Source organism: Tenrec ecaudatus, chromosome 12 (assembly GCF_050624435.1).
Source record: "Tenrec ecaudatus isolate mTenEca1 chromosome 12, mTenEca1.hap1, whole genome shotgun sequence".
Classification (NCBI taxonomy): domain Eukaryota; kingdom Metazoa; phylum Chordata; class Mammalia; order Afrosoricida; family Tenrecidae; genus Tenrec; species Tenrec ecaudatus.
The window spans coordinates 138,338,221-138,361,642 of NC_134541.1; the positions used below are offsets into that span (position 1 = coordinate 138,338,221).

Genomic DNA, 23,422 nt, shown 5'->3' on the forward strand with positions numbered 1-23,422 from the left:
GGGCTCCCCGAACCCCGTTCATTACCATGCGGCACCACTGGTGGAGTGTCGGTCCCAGCAGTGGCAGGTGGTGGGCACTTAGAGCTGCGGCCCCATGAAGCGAGGGCCTGGGGGTCTTGAGGGGCAAAAGGAAGCAGACAGGTGGAGATCCTGACCTTACTGGTCACTGCCCCATGGGGTTTCCAGGAAGCAGACAGCCACGTCTTTCTCCTGCGGAGCAGCTGGTGGGCCAGGTGGGTTCTCACTCACCTTTTGGTTTGCAGCAGAGTGCTTTAACCACTGTGCCACCAAGGTTCCTCCTCACGTGTAACTAAGTAAGTAACTCTAACTAACCCACTGTCAACAACTCACATCGACACAGAGGACAGCGGAGAGCTGCTCCTGTGGGTTTCTGAGGCTGTCACTCTTCGCAGGGGTAGAAAGCTCATCTTTCTCCGGAGGGGTGGCTGGTGGTTTTGAACTGCTGACCTTGTGGTTAGCAGCCCTACGCGGAACCACTATGCCACTGCACTTGACAGTAGTAGTTTTCACTTCCGGAGTGAAGCCTTTGAGGTCACTCAGAGATGACATTAAGGGATGGTTGTGGCACGAGACTTTGAGGCCAGGCTCAGGGCAGTAGTCCTGGGGTCTCCGAGCCGCATGGGGACCCTCTGGGCACTTGAAGTTCAAATTCTCAGAATTTGTGCAGTGCTGGCTCAGGAAGCCCCTGGGGTTCTGCAGGCCAGCCCCGGAGCTCCCCCAGCCTGGGTACCCAGCAGTCCGCTGGCGGCATGCCTGCTAGGGGCAGGACAGCCTGTACAAAACCCACACACTGAGACATAGCCAGCTGGCCTCGTGCCTCTGGGTTCCCACGTCTGCTGCCAGCCAGCCTGGACCGGGTGTAAGGAACAGGTGGGCCTTTTGTTTGAGTGGGAGTGGGGGAGCCCAGCTCGATACTGGCCGGGAGCCGCCTGCGCCTGCCCTGCCGGGGCGCTTCCACGGGGAGGAGGCGGTGCTGGGACATGGTGTTCTAGCCTGGTGGCACCTCCGAGATGAGTACCCACTGGGCAGACACCGCCCTCCCCTCTGAAGGCTGGCTTCATGCCTTGCCTGCTGGTGGAGGAGGGGTGGAAGTTGCCCAAGTCATTCTGGGCGGGGCAGCAAGAAGCCGCCTGGGAACCAGGGTGCTGGGTTGGCCAGCCGGAGGAGCCGGTTGGGGATGGCTCTCCCTGGTCCTACCTAGGTAAGGTGGGAACCCCAGGGGATGAGTCAGGTCAAGCCCCCAGCCCCCAGCCCGCTGTGTTGTCACCGACCCTGCCCCGGGGAAGCTGACCCCTTCCTGACCACCCCTGTGGGCTTTGTCGGGTGTAGGGGCACATAGGGTCCACTGTGGATCCACATAGACCTCATTTTGTAGAAAATCTGGAAGCGGCTGTTGAAAACGAAAACTCCAAATACAGACAGAGTGCACCTATGTGAACACCGAGTGTGTAATCTGAGGGCCTGGAGGAAGCTGCGCAGCAATGCGGACCTGCAGTGCCACCTAGTGGCTGCTTCCTGCAGCCTAGACCTCGCTGTAGCTCCAGTGCCCCCCACTCCCAGACTGCTAAAGGAGGCTTGCCTCAAGAGTTAAAACTTTCTTCCTCTGCCCCGCCCCCCAATGGTGTTTTTATGTGAAACTCATTGCTTTTTCTTTTTCCTAATTTTATTTTGGGTGAGCAGGTACACACGGCAAAAACCACCCCCATGCCACCCTTTCTGGGCCTGGTTGTCAGTGACCAGTGACGTGGGTCCCCACCTCAAGCTGTGTGAACATCCGGTTACCCCGCCTAGTGGTTGCCCCTCCACTGGCTTGCTGGCCCTGTCCTCCCTCTTATGGTCCGTGTTCCTAAACAGCCGTCCACACCTGGGTCACATGAAGAATTGTCTTACTCCCTGCAGCACTCCAGGGCGGAGCTCCTTATCTTTGGACTAAACTGCTGCTCCCATGGAATGTGGGCCCGGGCTGACTCCACCCTGCTACCCTGGCTGGAACAGGCCGCAGCAGTTTCTCAGGACAATAGTTCAGGGGCTCATGCAGCCCCAGTGACTCCGAACATCTGGGTCCATGAGACTTGAAATGCTGCTCTACATTCTGCCTCCCTATTTGACCAGCACCCCCCTCCTCGGTGCCCGGTGTACCTGGGTCCCCATTCCCTGTGCTCACCAAGGGTAGGAACCACACATGCCTGCAGGGCCAGTCAGTGTTTGAGAAAGATGGAAGGTTTTAGGGCCTCCAGTGGGCAGGTCACTTTGAACCAGTGACCCTCTGCTGGGTCTATGGGTGGGCCGACCACCCGGTGCCCACAGGGGCTCCACCCAGCACTGGGGCTGTCGCGTGGTGGTGTGACTGGAGGGCGGGCAACTGGCCTCGTTGCCGTCCCTGGCATGGCCAGGCGGCCGCTCACCGCCCTGTCTCCCCACAGGTTGGAGCAGCCCTACTTCAGCGCCAACGCGCAGTTCTTCCAGGCGCTCAGCCAATGCTCCCACCTGCAGCGGCTCTGCCTGGTCTCGCGCAGTGGCACACTGCAGCCCGATGCCCTGCTGGCCTTTGTGGGCCACTGCCTGCACGTCGTCATGTGCCACATGTTCACGGGGGAGTCCCTCACCACCTGCAAGAGCCTGCAGCAGACCCTGCTCCGGAGGTGAGGGCATGGGGGCAGGGGGTGGAGGTGGCACAGGGTGGGGAGGGGGCTGGACCAGACCAACAACGGAGTGGCTCATCATGTCCAGCCCAGAAGTCCAGGGCCCTAGGTCCTAGCTGTGGGTGGAGTCAGACAGTGGACTGAAGGTACCTGAAGCCCTGGCCCCAAGTGCCAGCGTGCCCCCCGCTTGTCCATGTGGGGACAGACATGCTTCTCTCTGTGGGCAATGCACCTGCCCAAATCTCTCTCTTTTACTAACTTGAATTTGAAATAATTCAAGATGTCAAGAAATTGCAACAGTAAATAACAGAATTCTCAAATGCCTTTCTGTCCACTGCCATGGAGTCGATCCTGACTCAGCAGCCTTCCAGGATGGAGTAGGGCGGCCTCCGCGGCCCCCGGAGCTGTCCATCTCTGGAAGCAGGCAGCTGTGGGTGGTGGACGCATGCCTAAAGCCCCCTGGCTGATAACATGAAGGGCTGAGGTCTGAGCCCACCAACCACCCCTGGGGGGAAAGATGATGCAGAGATTTACAGAGTCACAGGAAACCCACAGGGGCAGTTCAACCCTGGCCTGCAGGGTCGCTGTGAGTCAGAGTCGGCCTGATGGCACGGGGGTTGGTTTTGGAGTTTGGATTTTGCCTCCTTCCCAGAGATGCAGTGTTTCAAGCTCTTACTGGGCTGCCAACCACAGAGCTGGCGCTTTGAACTGGGCAGCAGAGAAATGAGGCTGTCGGTTCCACAAAGGCAGTCCTGCTGTCCTATGGAGGCACTGAGGCAGAGCCGGCTCCACAACAATGGGCTTGGTGTTTGGGGCTTTGTTCCTTCTACATCTGTTAAGTGGGATCCAGTGTGAGAAAGACCTGCCCCTTCTCCTCAGTGGGTTATTTATTCCGAATAATAAACTGTAATCTAAAAGGAGTGTGCTTATAATGGGTCCCAAAGTCGCCAGGAACAAATTTAAACGCAACAGAGAGCTCATCATTGGATCATACTGAACTTGAGTGTGAACTTGTGCCTATGTAGTTTATTCCAGTACGACCCTCTGCCCCCCTACTGTCTTTATTGTCACTGTGTGAATGATGTCACCAACGCCTGCTATGCCTCCAGCTCAGCGCCCTGCAGCCCTGACCGCCCTCCACGCCCCCACGTTCCCTCCTTCCCTCCCACAGACTCCATGCCCCTTACCAGCGGCCCCTCCTGCCTCCTCTGGCCCTGTCCCCTACAGAACTCGCCCTGTCCCCTACAGAACGTGCCCTGGCGGCTTCTAAATGAGCCTTTCTGCTTCTCTTCCGCACCAATGAGCGGATGCAGCTCTATTTTCTTACGTCTCCCGACCCCGCTCTGCAGGCATGTGGCTCCTTTGCACAATTATTGACCTTGGGGAGTCCGCTTTACCCACACCCAGCGCCCTGCCCGCTCTTTCACTGCTCTGCATTCTTTTCAACTTTCAGGTTGATTTCTCCTTCAACGCTTCGTGCACATTCGTTTTACAACGTCACTTGCAGTCCCCACGATGTCGCAGCACTGCACCCACCTCTTCCCTGGGTTTCCCATTTCCATGCTGCCTTCTCCACTTATCCCCTGGGTGCTTGTTGCCCTTTGGATCGTGTGTGATTGGTTGTTCTAAAGCAGTGGTTCTCAACCTTCCTCACGCCGCGACCCTTTCATACAGGTCCTCATGTGGTGGTGACCCCCAACCATAACATTTATTTTCGTTGCTACTTCATCACTGTCATTTTGCTACCATGATGAGTTGGGTGACCCCTGTGAAAGGGTTGTTCAACCCCCCAAAGGGGTCGTGACCCCCAGGTTGAGAACCGCTGTTCTAAGGGGTGTGTGGGGCTCCCTGATGTTCTTCACCATACTGACCTGTCTGTTGTTTGGCTGAAAGTGGAGACAGGGAGGTGAGTTCCGTTCCAAAGTTGAAGGGTGATAAGGGCCAGAGTCTGCTGTATTCTTGAAATTTATTTTAAGAAGCTTCAAAGTCACAGACCCAAAGGAGCATCTTACAGTGGGGCTCCCCTGGAACCACCTGGTTCCCGTCACCCTCCAGCATAGTTTGCCCCAAGACTTGATAATGGCCATGAATCCAGAAGGCCCAGGGCTCCCTCAGGCTCCTTGGGCCGCTGCAGCACAGACACCACAAGGTTTCGTGACAGGACACCCCCACTCAATCCCACCCCACCCTCCAGTGGGGCAGGGACTCTGCTCGCTCTTCTTTCCTCCTGGGCTCCCTCAGGCTCCTTGGGCCGCTGCAGCACAGACACCACAAGGTCTCGTGACAGGACACCCCCACTCAATCCCACCCCACCCTCCAGTGGGGCAGGGACTCTGCTCGCTCTTCTTTCCTCCTGGGCAGCTGTGTGCATGATCTGCCCATTTTCCCGATCACCCCTCCCCTGGTGCCCTGAGCTCTGGGCGGCAGGTGCCAGTGCTGGATTGGGGACCTAGAGGCCAGGTTGAGGTACCAGGAACCATGTTGGGGGATCAGTGGGTTGGGCTGGGAGTCCAGGGGACTGGGTTGGGGGTACAAGGGCTGACTGGCTTTTTACTGAGCGCTTGCTGTAGCAGGCACTGTGTTAAAACTGCAGAACCCCCTGTGAAAGTACTAGTAGCTCCATTTTACAAATGGTGAAATGAGGCTCAGATCAGGAGACACACACCCCAGCGAAAGGGACAGTTGTGTATGTGTGCGTGTCTCCCACCCCTGCCTCCTCGAGCTCGACCAGTCTGCACTGTAGAGGGCAGCAGAACCCCCAGCTGCTAAGGGGTCTTACTTCACCCCGCCTGGGAACCCATACGGATGCAGTGGCTGGCTCATAGGGGTTGGGGCAGGGAGTGCCACACTGCCAGCAGCAGGGCTGGGCCAGGTCCTTAGAGCCGGGTGTAGGAGACCACCCACCCATTGTCTGTGTGGAGGTGACACTGCAGGGCCAGTGGTGCCTGTACATGGTGGCCTGGGAAGCCTCAGGCTGGTGAAGTAGCCCAGACATCCTGTCCTGCCGCCAAGGACCTGCCCCTCCACGGGATCCCCAGTGGGCATCCAGCCAGGCCCAGGTGCCCGCTGCATCTGTGCAGGGTCCCCAGCAGGTGGCGCTGTGGCCATGTCTTCTGCTGTGCCTTCCCAGCTGCTCCCTTCCCCCTCCCCAGGCCTGGGTCATGTGGGATGGGGGACTTGAAATGAGAGGTGCCTCTTTTTTTGAGATTTCACTGTCACCTCTCTGGGGCTTTCCTCCCTCCTCACCCCTGCACTCCCACCCCCCACTCTCCTCCGCCCCAGCCCACCAACAGCCTAGAGAAGTGCCCAGTGATTGGGGAGGACATGCCTGGCCTCTGCTGCCCTGCGGGTACTGCCTCCCCTGCACACGGGCACTGCCCTCTGCCACTGGCACTGTTAGCAACATTGCTAACACCCCTGCAGCACACTGGGAGCCCACACAGATACACAGTTACCATCTTCCTGAGTTCCCGTGGTGGTTGGGTGTCATGAGACAGAGCAGACCCCTCCCAGAGGGCTTTGCAGGCTACCGGCTGGCTTTTCGGGAGCAGGTGTGGAGACACAACCAAAGAGAGACCCTTGTGACGGAGGGCTGTTGGCTGTCATCTTCACCCAGATGGTTGTCAGACCTTTCTCCTGCAGAGCTGTTGGCTGGCCCTGAACTGCCGAACTTTCCCTCAGCAGCCAGGCGCTCTATCTACTCGTGCCACTAGAGGGAAACTATCTGAGCCTGCCCAGCAGCATTGTGCAGCTTAGCGTCAGGGCCCTGAACAGGGCTGTGGGTTCCCATCTCCACAGCTCCGTTGTGCTGTCGGCTCACAGCCACCCTTCTGGTGTCTCCTGGCACACTGGCCCTCAGCAGCCCATCCAGGGGTCAGGGAGGTACCTGCTGAGCCAGGACCACCTTGGGCCCGAACTGAGGTGTTTCCTACGGGATCTGCCTCTTGCCCTCGGGGTGGACGCAGACTTAAAGATCTCTGCCTTGCTGGCCTCAGGGATGCCTCCTGGCTTCAGCCAGCGGGCCCCTTGCCCTGCTCCGTCTGCCTCACTTCCTGCCGCTCCCAGAAAACCCTGAGTCATCCCGTCGCGGCTGAGCAAGCCCACTTCCCTCCCTAGCAGCACCGACCATGGCCAAGTGATATGTGTGGAGTCTGGGGGCTGCCATTCGTGCCGCGGGTGTACCACCAAGCCCTGCTCCTGCCCCTGTGTCCAGCAGCTGCCCTAGGCTGTCCTGGCTGGCAGAGGGTGTCTGGTGGCATCTGTGGACCTATGTGTCCCACTCACCTGCCCGGTGGTTTGTCATGGGAGTGACACCAATGCTCTGCTCCACACGATGCTCCACTGGGGTCAGTCGTACTGCACCGGCCTCGCCTGCCAGCTTTGGAACCATGTCTGACCCTGGCCTCCCTCTTCAGGGCAGCTCCGGTGCTGTGTCCCAGGCCTTGGCCTCGCTCAGAGCCCTCGTTTCCTGTCTGGCTCACAGGCATCTGGGGACCCTGGCTGATTGTCACAGCTGAGTGGCAGAGCAGGCAAGGGTGCTGGCCCCCCTCAGACCCTCGTGGGAAACCTGGGTACCATCTGATTAGGAGTTGTGCAGGGAATGGGGCAGAGGTGGAGAGCCCTAGTATGAGCCAGGAGACAGCTTTGGGGTTTCTGGTGACAATCCACAGTGCTGTCCTGACAGTGGGCGTGGGCCTCGAGCTCTGCCAGGAAAGGGGCCTCTGAGCGCCAGGACTAGCTCCCACCCCCCTGCCCAGAGCCCGCTCCTGCAGTCTGCAGAGCCATCTTGTGCTTCTTGAATATTTCTGCTTTGGTCTGCAGACCCTGGACAGAGATGAGCTGGAGAGTGCTAGTCCCGGGGCCTGAGAGGGTGAGCTGTGGAGGGACAGGGTGCTCCCACATGGGGGGGGGTGGTCCTGGGTCTCTCGGGACTCCTTCCTGTAGGATACCCAGGAATTCCATCTAGGCGGGCTGGCTGGGCCCCTCTGTCCGTTGTGACCCGGCCTGACATTCCTGGGGGTGGGTCATGAGCTCTGTCTGTCCCCAGGCTCCACTGGAAATTCCTTCCCTGGAGCAGAACCAGTGGTCCTGGGGTGTGTGATTTGGCAAGGGTTCCTGCTGGGGAGGAATGTGGGCTGGCCAGACCAGCCAGACAGAGCACCCATACGACTCCCTCCACCGTAAAGGAAGCCATTCCATGCCACTCCCCACCCTGAAGGTGTTGGGGGACCTTGTGCCTGGCCAGCACCTGGGCCCAGCTGCCCTGGTGGTCCAGGTCCCCAGAGCTTGGAGGATGAGGACGCAGTGTGCTTCTGGGCTGCAGATGGCTGCTGGCCGAGTGAGCGAGCCAGCGATGTCACAGACAGCCCCACCCCTGCCCCTGGGTGTAAGTCTGGACAGCCCAGGCGCTTCTGGCGGAAGAGGTGATGGAGGGGACCAGCATCCTGGTCCCCTCCATCACAGGAAACACCAGCAGGGTTCATAGGTGCAGTCTGACCCCAGGTGAGGTGTGGCTCGCGGAGGAAGACCCTTCAGCAGGGCCTGGGGGCAAGTGGCACCTCTCCCCACAGAGCTTCCCAGGGGCAGGACTGCCACTCGCTCCAGTGTGGACTTGCAAAGACTTCCAGGGTCTAGACTGTGGCCTGGTTTTTAGTTTTGTTTTCCTTCCTGTTTTTCTAAATGTCACTGACTTTGCTGTTGTCTCTGAGACCACGGGGAGTGGGAGGGTGGGGGGAGCTTGGGAAAGCTGGTGGAAAAGCTCCTGATCTTGCATTGCTCTTTTCTCCCAGCTTCCAGATGCCCCTCATGTGCACGGCAACCCCCCACCCCCAACATCCCCATGCATTCTCAGTGACATGACGGCAGTCCCGAAACCGTGTAGCCTGTTCCCCCAACTTTCCCATAGTAGGAGGCTCCCTGTGGGTGTCCTGGGTTACCAGCTGGGCCGCTTCTGGCAAGGTCACAGGTTCGAAACCACCAGCTGCTCCCCAGGAGAAAGATGAGACGTACTGCTCTCAAGAAGAGTGACATTCTTGGAAACCCCCAGGGGCAGCTCTGCTCCGTCCTCCAGGGTCACAGGAGTCAGCAGGGACGGGATGGTGTGGGCTCGTTTTCTGGCTTGTATTTGAATCTTCCCTGTATTTCAATGGGAAGATCCGGAAGATGCGCTGTGGGAGCAGGAGCCAACCCCAGACTTCTGAGATGCTGGGAGTGGCTGGATGTGTTTGCATGTGGCAAGGACATAGATTTTGGGGAAGTCAAGGGCGGAGTGTGGTGGATTGATGGGGTCTATGGGCTGCCAATCACAAGGTTGGCCGTTTAAACCCACCAGCCAACCCCCAGGAGAAAGAGGGGGCTTCTGTTCCCAGAGAGACTGGCAGTCTCAGAACCCCTCTGTGTGAGCCCCACCTCCAATGACAGTGGGCGCGGCCTCCCCACCCCCCCACCCCCGTGGTTCTGGTGCCGATGCACCTCTGTGGTCCGGTTAGGGAGGCAGCAGGTGCTGAGTCGGTCCCTCGAGACAGGTGAGATGAGCAGGAACCAGAGCAGAGGAGGACCTTGGTGGCATAGTGGCTTACCCACTGAGCTGCTCAGCCTCAAGGTCGGCGGTTTGAACCCACTGGGGGCTCCAAGGGAGAGAGTGTCCAAAAGGGGTGATGCCAAGTTGTCTCCCCAAAGGCCCAAGCATGTGAGGAGAGGTGGCACATGATCAAGCACCAGCAGCACCAAAGGGAGAGGTCCAAGCCGAGCTGAAGAATGAGGACCCAGAACCGATGGAACACCAAGTGGGGTGTTCGGACTGACACACACGCCACTGGGAGCACTCCCTGGTCTTTGCCAAGGAAGCTGGAAGACAGCTCCCTGGCCAGCTGGCTGGAGGAGCGCCGTCGCCGAACCACTTCAGAGAGAGGCGATCCAACTGAATGCGGGAATTATCCACCGCAGTGCAGGGACTGGCTTCCCGGGGCCCTGCAGCGATAGGCGCCCACCTCGTGCGGCATTGGAAAACTTGCTCAGTAAAGCCAGAGGGGCAGCGGGACAGACGGAGCCCCCCTCAAGGAGATGGACTATGGGCTCAAACATAGGAACCTTTGTGAGGACGGCGCAGCCCCGGCAGTGCTTCCTGCAGTTGGACGCAAGGTCACCGAGTCTGAACTTGCTGGGCGGCACCTGTTAGCAACATTGTCCAAGGTCGGATCTCTGAACAGGGTGGGACTCCCAGGGACAGTGCTTACACTGTTCAGCATGTCTCTTTGGGGGAGCAGGTACAGTTCAAACCCTACACCCAAACCCAAACAAACCCTTTACCAGCGAGTTGGAGTGATGGGGTACAGAGCAGAGCTGTGTCCCCTCCACTGGAGACGGGCCAAGCGCTGAGTCCCCATGACTGCATGTGAGTGCTCTCGTCTCGTCGCCGCCGTCCAGGCTGCTGTGGAGAGCAGCTGCCCGTCTCTGCGGGCTTTTCTTGGTCCTGAGCCCTTTTTGCCACCCAGGGAGCCATCTTACCGGCAAAGACGTCGGGGTTTGAACCGGCGAGTGGGGCTGGGTGGTCTCTGGGGAGGGACCCTCTGTCAGGTCCCCTGACAGTGTGTGAGCTGTTTCCTCACCTGGAACCTCACCTGGGCCACACACTCCCCACCCCCAACTCTGGGCAGGACCTTGCTCCCTCCCCGTGGTGGGTCCTGCACTACCCATATCTGAGGCTGCCTTGGAGCGGAGTGAGCACGTGTCACCTCCCCGGCTCCGGCCCATGGGGCCGGAGGGACCAGTGCCATCGCCTCCTCCTTGCCCTAGGTCACATCCTGAAGGCAGGTGGGCAGGGAGTCCTGCCCACTTGGCTCCCAGTCAGATCTTTCTGAGGCTCACAGAGGGCCCCATCGAGCACAACATGCACGGGTGACAGCAGGGACGTGTCAGTGGTGAGGGGGGCCTTCTGTTCCTCTCCTTCTTCAGCCCTGAACCCCCACCTTGGTGTAGGCTGCTTAGCTGGTGTCTCCCCGTGGTTCCCGAAGTAGCCGTTTGTCATGGGTTTGCTTTGACCAGGTGACCCTGCTTCTGAAATTCCGTCTGAGGAGACAGGCCATCCCCCCTGGGAAACAGATGTTTGTGGATACCATCATGGAAAGGAAGGAGCCCAGAATTATGTCAGTGCAGACACACGGCTCAGTCAGTGTGACCAGGCTGGTGGCAGGGCTGGTGGCCACCAGAAGTGACCATACGGGTACCCGGAAAATGCTTGGGAGGGGTACATCAGGCCACGGGGTCTAGGCAGGAAAGCAGGGATGGCATCCCCCCCCCCCAACACACACACTTTTGACAACCAGCTGTGGACGACTGAGGAGAGTGCCCACCATGCTACAGGGCCCTGCCTGCAGCTGGAAGCAGGCTGTTCCCCCCTTTGGCCACCTTCCTGAGCCCCTGGTTTGGGACCCCAGGCCTTCCCTCTGGGTGAGGGGTGTCGACCTAGCTGAGACCGGGGTGGTGCAGCCCAATGGGTGCCAACTCGGTATCTACCGAACAAAGCCCCACTCCACCCTGCGCCGGGCCACCACTGCTGTTGTCCCTGCCCGTGTTGTTCCTGAGCCTGGGGTGGCCGCCCCTGGACCAGCCCATCTCCCCGAGGGCCTACCTCTTTTTCGCTGTCTCAACAAGATGTCCTCCTAGGGGGGCTGCTCCCTCCATGTATTTTAAAACACTGGATTGTGAATGAAGGCTTACAGAGCAAACCATCGGTTTGACGTTCACCAATTCATTCACAACTTGTTCCACCTCCTCCCTTGCCAGTCCCCTCAATGTGCCCCCACTGCCTGTGTCTCCTGTACCCAGCCCCCCACCCACACCACCCGCTAGCCTGCTGAGCAAAGGCTGCCCCATTGACATTGACCAGGCATCCTCAAAGTATGGCCCGCAGGCCACATGCGGCCCACTGAGGACATTTATCTGACCTGCCGAGTGTTTTTGCCCTGTTTGTGTTTTTACTTCAAGATAAAATATGTGCAGTGTGCATAGGAATGTGTTCATAGTTTTTTTTTTAACTATCGTCTGGCCCTCCAATTGGTCTGAGGGACAGTGAACTGTTTGAGGACCCCTGACCTTGACTGTTCTAACATGGGGGTGAGTTCAGTTTTGGACCTGAAAGGAGACTGAGGGCTCTGTTGTCTTGGGGTCCCCCTGTCTCTACCTGACCAGTAAGCCTGGTCTCAGGATTTCCCCCCACGCTCTCCAGGACGCTCCAGCGTGAGTCTTTGTGGAAAGGTTAGCAGTGGTGCTGGGCACCTTCAAGCCCTGTGGAGGTTGCTGCTCACGTGGCCCGAGCGTCCACTAGCCCCGTTGTTTCCATGCGTCTTTCTGTGGTCATTACCCTTCCTCCCTCTGGACGCGGAGAGACCAGCGCCGGTGCCAGAGGTGGCCATTTACGATTGCCACTCAGTGACGTGGGATGTAGAGTGCCGGCCAGTTGACCTTGGTTTGGTGTGCCCTAGACGACGGGATTTTGGTTCCTGTTGGTGGTGTGTCCAAAACACCAGAGACGCGTCTCGCCATCGTCACTTCTAAGGGGCATCCTGGGCGTGCTTCTTACTGGACACGCTGGCCAGCACCAGGATTCCGGGGCAGCAGTCCTTCATGGGTCGTCCTTGCTCACGGCCCTGTCTGCACGCGGAGGAGGCGGGGGAGCACAGCAGTGCTCCACAGAGCGTCAGGTCCTCTTTCCCGTAAGCAAGGTGGTAGGTGTCGTCTGCATCTTACAGGTGACTAATGAGCCCTCCTCCGATCTTAGTGCGCCTTCTTCTCCCAGCCTCTGGGGTTACGTGTTAAGCACGCAGACTGCCTAAGTGTTCTGAGAGAGTACAAGCCAACACTCACCCTTCCTGATGGGCAGCTGTGCCCTGTCCAGCAGCGCCCTGCTGGTCTGTGTGCAGCTGCTGCGTGGGCGCAGGAGGTGTGCTGGAGTTCCCATTCTTCCCAGGGTGGTCCAGAGTGGGTCACGGTCCCCACAGTCCAATGCCTTGGCAAAGTCTGTAAGATGCAAGTAAACATTTTTCTGAAAGATCTGGCTGACATCAGCAGTGCTAGCCCAGGTGCCCGCCCTTCTCTGAATCCCGCCTGAATTTCTCGCAGCTCCCTGCCCACCTAATGCTGCAACCTCTTTGGAATTGTTACCAGCAGTTTTACTTGCATGCCACAGCTGTGGCTTTGCTTCATCAGGTCTGCATTCCAGCAGGTCCCCCTTCTTGGGAATGGACATGAATTTGGGTCTCCTCCGGGAGGGTGGTAGCTTGTCTTCCAGGTTTCTCGGACACCAGAGAGGAGAACAGGGGTCTGGGCTGATGAGGGTTGAGCCAGGTGAGCCTGTAGGTGCAGCCTGGGGTGGGCCTGTGTGCACCTGGCCAGCCAGGGCCGGGTGGGGCGCATTCTTTTGTTTAGTTTTAACTCATCCCAACCCCCATGTCTCCTGCCCCCATCCTGAAGGCAGCTCTGGAGCAGAGGTGGGCCCCCTGGGAGGGGTGGTGGGCACCTGGCATGCACACCCCTGGAGGATCCTGTTTCCAGACAGTCAGTCACAGGGGCATGTGCAGGCCAGGGCCCGTCTACCACACTGCTGCCTCAAGGCCCGCTCAGCAGAGATGCAACTGCTGGCCAGAGCGCATGCTCAGGACCCAGGCAGGCCGGTCTTTGGTGCCTTTATTGCCCAAATGGCAGGTTTTATGAACGCCGTAAACCTAGACCGGATCCCGGCAGATTGCCTGCGGTGGGTGTGACCCCAGCCAGCTCTAGCCCACCAGGCTGCCTGGACCAAGATGCAATCTCTCATCCCCTGCGAGACCTGAGGACTAGAAGTTTCTTGTGTGACGAGAGTCGCTAGGAATCTGGTGTCTTCTGGGCTCGTCCGTGGGGGCCAGCTGCCAGGGCCTCCCCTCAACCGGTACGCACATTCCTTGGAGGATAGAGTAGAGCACTCGGGGCCGTGCAGCACTTCGTCACGAGGGCCACTGTTCCCGAGGCGTCTGCCCGCTGGCTGGTGGCAGTGGACAGTTGTCTTCTGAGAGGCAGCAATCAGGTGCAGGTTCAGCGTGGACGCCAGTCCCATGGCTTCTGGCCCAGAGAGGCCCTGCAGCTGGAGGCAACCTCTCTAGGCGTAACCCACCTCCTTGGGGCTAAAAGGGCAGGGTGGCCAGGATAGGGAGGGTTGTGGGAGTGTGAGCTGCCCCCAGGAGCTTTCCTTCTGGGCACCACCCCCAGGTGGGGAGGGGACAGGACTTTGAAAAGCTAGGTGGCCAGGGTAACTTGTCGTGAGCTGGCTGTTGACATTGATGTGGACGCAGCTTGAGAATGTCCTGGAGCCCACTCCCTGAGTGTCATCCCGTGTCTGACTCGTGTGGGGCGGTCCCGCCCTCCTCTCCAGTCATCCCCACGGCCTCCTGACAAGGGACATGCCAGGGACCCCTTGGGGGTGCTGGTACAGGGGGTCCCCTATGCATCCTGGGACCCATGGCCGGCCGGCCGGCCCACTGACCCTGCCTCTGCTCAGTTTCCAGGCAGAGCGGCCCGCGCTGAATGTGGTCATCTTCCCGCTGCTCCACGAGGGCCTGACTGACGTCATCCGCGACGTGCCCCTGGCCCACCTGGACGAGGTCACCCTCTTCAAGAGCAGAGTGGCCGAGGAGCCGCCCAACCTCTGGTGGTGAGGGGTCTGCCCGCGGACTGCCCCTCACCTGCCCGCCGCAACACCACCCAGCTGGGAGAAAGGAGCCCCTCTTCATCCCAGAAGGGAGCCGGCCCCTCCACACCGCCCTGCCCCACCCCCGTACCTCCTGCTTCCCCACGGGGACCGGCTGCGGCGGTGGGAGGGTTGGGTAGAGATGCCTGTCACCTCACTGGGGCCTTGTCCCCACCCCAGGTTCCATGAGGCCACCTGACATGTGGGGGGTTGGGGTGCATGTGCACCCTTCCTGAGCCATCCCCATGTGACAGGTGAGGCGCCCCTCCCCCCACCGGGGGCAGGCTCAAGCTCTGGGTGCCCTGTCCTTGAGGGGTAGATGTAGCTCGAGGCCCCTTCCTTACAAGTCATCTTCAGACGAATATGTGGCCGGCTCAGTGGGATCCTGGGACTTGGGGGGACCCTGAGCTGGGGCAGCCTGTGCACCTCTGAGTAGTCCCCATTCCTTATCAGAGGGGCCTCATGGGAGATTGGGGTGTTCTGCTTGGAGACTTGCTGGCTCCCTCATGCGTGTAGGGAGGGCATTCTGTCCATGCACACATGTGGTCCATGCACACTCATACACGTGTACACTCTTGGCTTCAGAAGTGATTAAAACCCGGGCCTGGGGAGCGGTTGGATCCCCCACTCCTCATTCCACTTCATTTGGCAAGCTGCAGACATGCAGTGCGCCATTCCAGGGACTGGCCTGTGCCCAGCCTGACCGGGCAGCACCTCACACAGCCTTCGTGGCCACCTGGCTCCTACCCCGCCCCATGGGAACTCTGGGGGCTTGTCCCAGGGGCTGACTAATTCCACTGGGGCTAGGGCGGAACCTACTTGGCCATGACCCCTGACTGCCACCACTGTCCGCTTCTCTGTGTCCATGGGGCCGCGGGGAGCTGGCCTGAGCTGACCTTGCAGGAAGGAGCTGAGCATGCTGTTCTCCTGAGCAGAAGGTGCCTGCAGCTCATGTAGCTGGGGTGGGAGCCCGGACAGGAACTGTGGGGTTGGCGCCCCCACCTGAGTGTGAGCTGGCGCCCCTGCTCTCCGGGTGGGATGAAGGCCCCATCTCGCCCCTTTTCTTACTGTGGGTGAGGTGGGCTTCCTCTCTTCTGAACTTGGGTCATCCCCACCCTGCCAGAGGAAGTACCTGCTGAGTCCTCCCTCCCTCCAGGGCCTGACACCGTCCGTGTCCATCCCCCTCTCCTCAGGACACTGCCACCCCTGGTCCGTGGTGGATGAGGGACTGGGTGCTGGTCATCTCTGTCAGATCTTTCAAGTGGCATCTGGAGACCTTGGTGGTGACAGCGGGGGGCAGGGTAGGGCTGGCTGGCTTATCCTTGAGGGGGAGGAGGGTCAAGACCAGAGCGGAGTGTCCTGCAGACCCCAGACCTACGTGCCAGCCTCGTCCTCTGGGCCGTCTCCCATGTCCTTTTCACCCTGGTCTTCCCGGCCCCCACCTTGCTCGCCTTCCCCAGGGGATGACCGGGAAGATGGTGGTGTCTGCTCATGCAGCGCCTGGTGGCCAGTCCCCGGGAGTGACAGCGTCCTGGCCAGCAGTGTGGGGTTTGCTGACAAGCCAGGGCAGGGGACTGGGCTGCAGCCCGCCAGGGCCGAGCTGGCATGCTTCTCGTCCCTGCAGCAGCCTCTTCCTCAGAGCGAGAGTCCCCACCCGCCCACCCACCGCCCCGTGCTCAAGCCGGATTCACCAGATGTTAATAATGTGCTTATTTTCGCTAAGTGCTGTTTTGGCACTGGTGTTAATTGCAATTTATATTCTGCAGCATTTGATGCTGGGAAGGCGCCCACCCCTAATGGTCCCCGGCTGGCAGCAGGGGCTGTGACGCAGTGGACCGTATGCTGTCAGCCGAGGGGCACGCAGCCTGTGCCTGGTCAGCAGGAGCGCTGTGTGTACGCGTGTGCCTGCATGCATGGTGTATGTGTGTATGTGTGCATGCTGTGTACATACAGTCCCATGTGGGCGTGCATAGGTGAATGCGTGCGTGTAGGCTGTGCACGTACAATTGTGTGTGCGTGCGTGTATGAGAGATTGTGCTGTGTGTGTGCATTACGTGCTTGTGAGTACGTGTGAGGACCCTGAGCACATGAGGTGTGTGCACCTCCATCCACTCGCATGTGAGTGTCAGTCGTGTGAATATGTATGTGTTCATGTGTGCACATGCTCATGTGTACGTGAGTGTGTGTGGGGACCCTGTGCACGTAGGGGGCATGTGTAATTGTGTGTGTGCACATGTGCACGTGAGGGAGGAAGCTTTCAGAGAAACCTTTTCCTTCTTCCCTTCCACCTCAAGGCTGCTGCCTCCCCCTCCCCTGCAGGCCTGACTTCTGAGGGGCCCCCAGGATGCCATTTGAACCTGAGGTGGGATGCAGGCCAGGGCACTGAGCACCTACCTCGCCCTTCCCCCTGCCCTCCTCATGGCCTACATGGGGCCCCACATGGTCCCTCAACACAGGCTACAGGGGGACAGAAGTTTGGTGAGGGCTTGGGGGTTTGTTGACCTCTGGGCTAGAGGAGGGGATCGGTGAGGGAGCCCCCTTGATGACCATCAGTGCATACTTCTAGCAGTGTTCTTGCTAGAAGTTCCCCTGTGTTTATACCTGTCCTGTGGGGCTTTGTAAAAGCCCAGGTCTGCCCAGATCACTCCCCTTTCCTGGGCTCTCTGGAGGCCCTGGCTGGGAGCCTTCACCCTGGGGTGGAGGGCTCTGCCCTGAGGGGGTGCAGGCCTTCCCAGCCTGTAGGTTACACAGGGAGCCCTATCAGGCGGGCTGCATGGCTTTGAGGCCAACGCTGGGGACAAAGGGCTCTCTTTCCATGGAGGGCTGATGACATGAGCTAGAATCTGAAGTGCGCACCAGCAGGAGTGTGTGTGTGTGTGCACGTGTGTGAGGGGTGGCATGTGAGGAGGGCCTGTGAAGTGGGGTCCGTGTGAGGCAGGCGTTCACATGTGTAAGGTGTACGACCAGGCATGTGTTCATGTATGTCACATGCATTCCCTCCTGTGTGTGAGGCATGTGTTTGTGTGCTAGGTACTGGTGAGGCATGCGTTCACACACGTGAGGCATGTCTTCAGGTGTGTATGGCCCCCTCGCTCCCTGTCCCTTGTCCCAGGTGTTATGTCCCCAGCCCCCTCAGTCCCAGACCACTACAGTCACAAGGCTGGGGCCTGGCCTCCATGGCCCTGACGAGGTGCTGAGTGACAGCCCGGCCGCCGCCCTGGCAGGGATGTGGACACGGGGCTTGTGTTGGTGTGGTGGCCTCTGTCCTCAGACCCCCTCGGGAGTGTCCTGTCCGTTTGTGGCATGTGGAACATTTCCAATAAACTTAAGCGGATTTAGAAGTGGCGTCTGTGGTGTCAGTGAGCACTTTGCACACTTTGTGACCCTTGCTCGGGTCATGGCCAAGGCCTGGAGATGGGGGCTGGGGTGGGGGTTAAAGGTTGAGGGACCTGGGGGGAGGCTTATGGCAGTGGGGAGCAAGTTTCTGGGGAGTTGGCTGTGGGGGAGGGCCATGCAGCTGCCCAGGAACTCGGCAGTACCAGCATGGGGTGACCAGCTGGAGGCCATGGGGTGCAGAACAAAAGGACACGAATCATTGCAGACCCCAAGAGTAGGTGCCCATGTTTTGTGGGGCACACTGTACTGGGAGGACTTTCCACCACAAACTACCCACAGCCCGTGGGCCCCCAGTGTGAGGAGTAGCCTGGCCTTCTCTGACAGGCAGAGCCTTCTATGAAAACAGTCCCCTCAGCCCCGCCTCCTTTGCAGCTGGGATGGAGAGGACCAGGGCTGGACTGGGGGATTGAAGCTGGAGGGGGGAGAGCAGGGTTGAGCCGCTTGCACAGGGTCCTCGGGAAGAGCCGGCCTCCATCTGCTTGGCAGCCGAGCGTGCACCCCCCCCCACCCAAGGGGCTCCAGGGAGTGGGGCTGGAATCCACGTTGGGGGGCACGTCCTGGTTCCCTTGCCCACCTCGTGCAGGGGGATGTGCACCCCATCAGGACCTCCTGAGGATGATGCCCCCCTCCCCCATAGGAGGCTTCCTGAGGGTGAAACTGTTCCCCAGGACCTTCCAGTGGGGCCTCCCCCCGAGGTGACAACCTGCTTTGGCTGCCCTGAGACTGGACCCCTTACCTGCTGACCTTGCAGAGACAGCCCGACCCACTCGCTCACTCACTCACTGGAGGACACAGGCATTTGGAGGTATTCAAGCCCTCCCCCACACCCAGACCCACACCCACACACCACCTCCATGCTCATGTTCATATTACACACAGGTGACTGACTCTGTGAACCACACAACCGGTTCCAGTCAAGGGACACTCTTAGGATAGCCATTCTAGAAGATTCCAGAAATTCAGAGAAGTCGATAGAGCAAAGGTGGGAATAAGTCCCCCCTCCCCTCCCCAACCTCTGCTGATACTTTCTGTCAGTCGGGATCTTGCTGGCCCGCCCCTGGCTGCTACCCCTCCCTTTCAGGCCCCGCTTTCTGCTAACTACGAAGAAAGCCTTCAGCTTCCGCCCTTCTTCCAGATCCCTCCTCCCCTCCCTAACCCCCCAGCCTCCCCCTCCCTCCTGTCGGACAATTAGGCTGTCTCTAATTAGTCGCTCTTCTAAGGGAAGCTGCAACGCACCTCCTTGCGCTGGGGCGTTTTTCTATATTTGGGATTATCTCCTCGAAGAGGCCCTCATTAGCGAAATTGTGGGCCTGAGCATTTGCACGCCCTCCTCTGGGGCTTCCAGAAGCCGTGGAAGTAGGGCTGTGCCTGGGGAGCGGGCTTAGCAGCTTTCCACAGGAGAGACCTGGCCCACATTCAAAACGTGGAGCCCCCCCCCCACAGGCATTTTTCATTTGCCGAATCCCCTTGGTGTCTCGTGGATTTGTAGCGCAGGAGCCTGTGGTGGCCTGCTGTGGCTGGCTGCTGTGGCGTTGGCCACGGCACACGATGACCCCACGCTCAGCAGAAGGGTGCGTTGCCCGGCTCTGCTCTCTCTTGACTGTGGCTCGGTGCCCACCTGTGGGCCTTCCCATACCCCACGGACTGACGTGGAGCAAGCACACCTGACCTGGAAGATCACGTCCAGCCAGAGTGCTGCTCGGACGCAGGGACGGAGCGGCCTCCCCTCACTCCCGTTGGGGCGTGTTATCAGGAGAGACCAGTCCCCGGGGAAGGACGGCGTGCTGGGTCAGGAGGGGCAGCGAGAAAGAGGAAGGCCCTCCAGGAGAGGATGGACACGGTGGCCGCAGCAGTGAGGTCAGAGAGCAACACCGTGAGGGCGACGGCGTGGGACTGGGGCGTGGGTCCTTTGGTTGTACGCCAGCCAGCTTCAGCCCGTGGTTGCAGGCACTGTGTTTGGCGTGCCCTACGGCCTGGAGGTGTAGTGGAGTGGGCTGGCTAACTCCAAGGTGAACGGTTAGAAACCACCGGCCGCTCCAAGACGGAGCGATGAGGCTGGCGGCTCTGGTCAAGCTCCAGTCTCAGAAACCACAGGGAGCTCTACTTGCAGAAGTCCATCGAATGGAGCCATGGTGGTATCAAACCCAAACCAAACCGGCTGCCATCTAGCCGGGGCGGACTCCTAACGCGCCCCCGTGGGTTTCCCAGGCCGTCACTGTTCACAGGAGCAGAAAGCCTGTCTTACCCGCTTGGAGCTGCTGCCCTTTCCCACCGCCCACCACGCGGCGCGCCGCAGCCCGGCATGTAGCCACGTCAGCACCAGGGCCCCCTCTGCCCCTGCGGCACATGCTGGGCCGCTCTCCGGAAGTCCAGCAGCGGTCGACGAGAAAGGAGAAACCCAGGCAGTTCTCACACTCGACTCCTTGGCAGTGAGAGTTTTTTCACAAAGCTTTATCTATTTTATTGTCGTTGAGCCTGCACACTGTGAAAAGAATGCCAACTGAGCGGCTTCTACGGGCACAATTCGGTGACTTCGGAGAATGACGCTTAGAATTGCGCTACCTCCGAGTGGTCACTCCCTCGTGACCATAAACTCAGCCACCTGGAAGGTTCAAAGGTTCCTCTCCAATCATCCGAATTTCTGTGCCCAGTTCATCCCGACTCGGAGCAACCTGACAGGACAACGTGGAACTGTCCATCCTGACGGGACTAGAAAGCCTCATCTTTCTCATGTGGAGTGGCTGATGGGTTTGAACTGCTGTCCTTGGGATTAGCAGCCCAGTGCATAACCACTATGCCACCTGGGCTCCTGACCCACCGAGTGAGTTCTTTTTAAAAACCCAGTGCTCATGGCAGACACTCTTCTCTTGCTTAAGATAAACCACTGTTTGCTTTTAAGATGACAACTGTTTGCTTTTAAGGGCATTTTTTTGGTGGGAGGTCTCAAGTTGATCTCAGGACAGTCATTTCAGGGGCTCTTCCAGCCTCCACGGCTCCAGGAAGTCTAGAGTTGACATGAATTTGAAGTCCTGCCCTTGATCAGAATTCTATAGACTCTGATCAAATTGCTCAGATAGTAGCAGACGGGCACCATCTGGCCTTTCTGGTGTCATAGCAGAAGGGAGGCCGTTGTTGGTCATGGTTGTCACCCCCACAGGCCATGTCTTCCTCCTGCCCCTGACTCCCCTCCCTCTGTTGCTTCCGGTGGACTGAGCCCAATCATTGTGAGTGTTTGATGGCTGCGGGCAGGCTTCTAGGACCCCAGGCACCGCCCTGCGGTGATCTGGGAGGTAGGACAGAGGATGTCCCATGAAACCATGACCCCCAAGCCCCAAACCCAGGAACCAAGTCCCATGGGGTGTTTGTGTGGACAGTCATGGCGCTCTTTTAATAACTGGATGGGGTCACAATGACAATGGGCTTGTACAAGTAAATACATATCTATTTTTTAATCCAACAATTCAGAAAATTAGATTGGAAAACTAGGAACCCATGAACCCATGTGAATGGTGGGGGGTTAGAACTCAGAAAAGGAGGGCGAGGGTGGGCGCACAGGTGGGAGAATGTCATCGGTGTCATGGGACGGTAGGTCTTTGCGTGAGTGTGAGGGAGAATTGAGGAAGATGACTGTGGAGGAAACCTTTGTTCAACAGAAACTCCGAGTGGGAAGCCCTGGTTTCTCAGCACATCCTCCCTGGAAGGCTGCACCCTTCCGACAGTGCCCCAGTGGCACAGTGGTTACGTGTTGGGCAGCTAACCTCAGGTCAGCAGTTCCAAGCCCCTGGCCAGCTCAAGTGGACGAAGACAGGGCTTCCTACTCTTGTCAAGAGTTACGTCTCGGAAGCCCCCAACGTCAGTTCTCCCCTGTCCTAGGGGGTCAACAGGGCTTCCTACTCTTGTCAAGAGTTACGTCTTGGAAGCCCCCAAGGTCAGTTCTCCCCTGTCCTAGGGGGTCAGTATCTGTCACATTGACTCGGTGGCTGGGAGTGAGCGAGTTGACTGCAAATCAATCAGAAGGGCCGTTGGCATCCTTGGGGACGCAAGTCTGGTTTCTTCTCTGTACTCTTTGAGTTTGGGGAATAAGACGTCTTCAAGGGGCCAGAGGGTGCACAGGGGTAAAATTTCCCAATGAAACTCTTGTAGAACAGCCTGGCTGCCTGTGTTAATCTGGGTAGACTAGAGAAACAAATCCATGGACACTCTCATATGTATATGAGAGAGGTTTATATACAAGAGCAGTTGAATATTGAGAAAACAGCCCAGTCCAGATCAAGTCCATAAGTTCAATATTAGCCCATATCCCTGATACCAATCTGTAAGGTCCTCTTCAGACTCACAAAACATATGCAATGATGCTGAGTACAGGAAGATCACAGGCCAGTGGGTTGGAAGTCTTCTGGATCCAGTGGTGTACACATCTCAGCACTGGCAGGGATCTCCCTGTGGCTCCTCCCATTCCCAGCACTGCATCAGGGAAGGTCCATGTGACTTCTCTTCAGGGATGTCTCACAAGAAGTGAGCAGAGAAGAGAGAGTCCCCTGCCTCCAAGGAGGAAATCAGGAGTTCCCAGAATCCTCAGGAGGGCCACGCCCATACAGAGTCCTCATTGGCTGTGACCCGATTGACAGATTAGACTCCACCCCTTCACTCTTAATCCTCAAACTGACAAACTATTATATAATTACCACACGGCCCTCAAAGAATGAGCAGATACGTCATCATGGGGGGAAAACAAAACAAAAAAACAGTGGTCCTTATCGAAGCTGCAGTTGCTTCCACATCGCTGCTGTTGGCTAAAAAGAGCCCACAGGGAGTTTTTCCCTGACGGGGGCCGTTCGGTTTTCTGTATCCAGTCAGCAACATTTCAGGAAAAGACATTGCCTTGATGTGTCAGCCATTGCATAGTCAGAGTGAGTCCTTTATGAAAATCGGCATGCTTTCTGAAGCCAGTGGCTATGCTGACCATGGCTTGCGTGTACAGTAAGTGCGACGGGGGCTGGGGACAGTCCCTTGCCAAGGGCAGCCAGGGGTACATCAGGAAGCTGTCGACAGTGTCCTGAAGCTCCATCAGGACTGAAGGTGAAGCACACAGTAAGGGCCACCTCGTGTTGAAAGCTGAAACGTTTCATCCAGGTGACCATAAAAAGATAGTGCCTGGCCTCCAACCTTCGTTACTGAGGAGCAGTCAGCTCGGGTCATCCTGGTCTATTGTGTTCTGTTTCCATCCCAGCTGTGCTGAAGACCCCGGGTTCCTGAGACTGGTGGTCTCCGGTGGAGGACAATTGTGACACGGAGCCGGAACCATGGGCCCTGGGACCTGGATGTCCTTGCTTTTCCTGGCTCTTTAAAAAATTCGAAGATATAGCTGTGCTTTCTAAAAATCCGGCTAGTAGAACAGCCTTGAAATATCACGAGGCCAGCAGATCTAGAGTTTTGAGCATTGAAGCACTATGGGAAGAAAGAACTTTAAGCAGGCCGTTTTGTATGCTGCAGAAAAATTTTAAAATGTACCTGGCTTAATCAATAAAAAGACTTGTGGGAAAACAAAACATTGCCTCATTTTTCTTGGTCTTTTTCTCACCAATGTCATGCTCAGTTTTCTTAGATAATTGTTTTAGGAATTCTCGAGTAACTCCCCTGGCTG

The 23,422-nt window shown here is 58.3% G+C and overlaps 1 protein-coding gene and 1 non-coding gene across 2 annotated transcripts in view; both read left to right on the forward strand.

Moving 5' to 3' along the window:
- The window catches only part of FBXL18 (F-box and leucine rich repeat protein 18), a 29,377-nt gene extending 11,654 nt beyond the window's left edge, over positions 1-17,723 (forward strand). The window contains exons 4-5 of the mRNA XM_075527563.1: positions 2,445-2,663; positions 14,194-17,723. Coding sequence (XP_075383678.1) covers positions 2,445-2,663; positions 14,194-14,350 — 376 coding nt within the window. The 3' untranslated portion in view covers positions 14,351-17,723. The remainder of the gene's footprint in view (positions 1-2,444; positions 2,664-14,193) is intronic.
- Positions 17,724-22,524: 4,801 nt separating this feature from the next.
- On the forward strand, positions 22,525-22,658 carry LOC142423610 (small nucleolar RNA SNORA16B/SNORA16A family). Its single transcript, XR_012779221.1, has one exon. It is a non-coding gene; the product is annotated as a small nucleolar RNA SNORA16B/SNORA16A family (small nucleolar RNA).
- Positions 22,659-23,422: the final 764 nt, after the last annotated feature.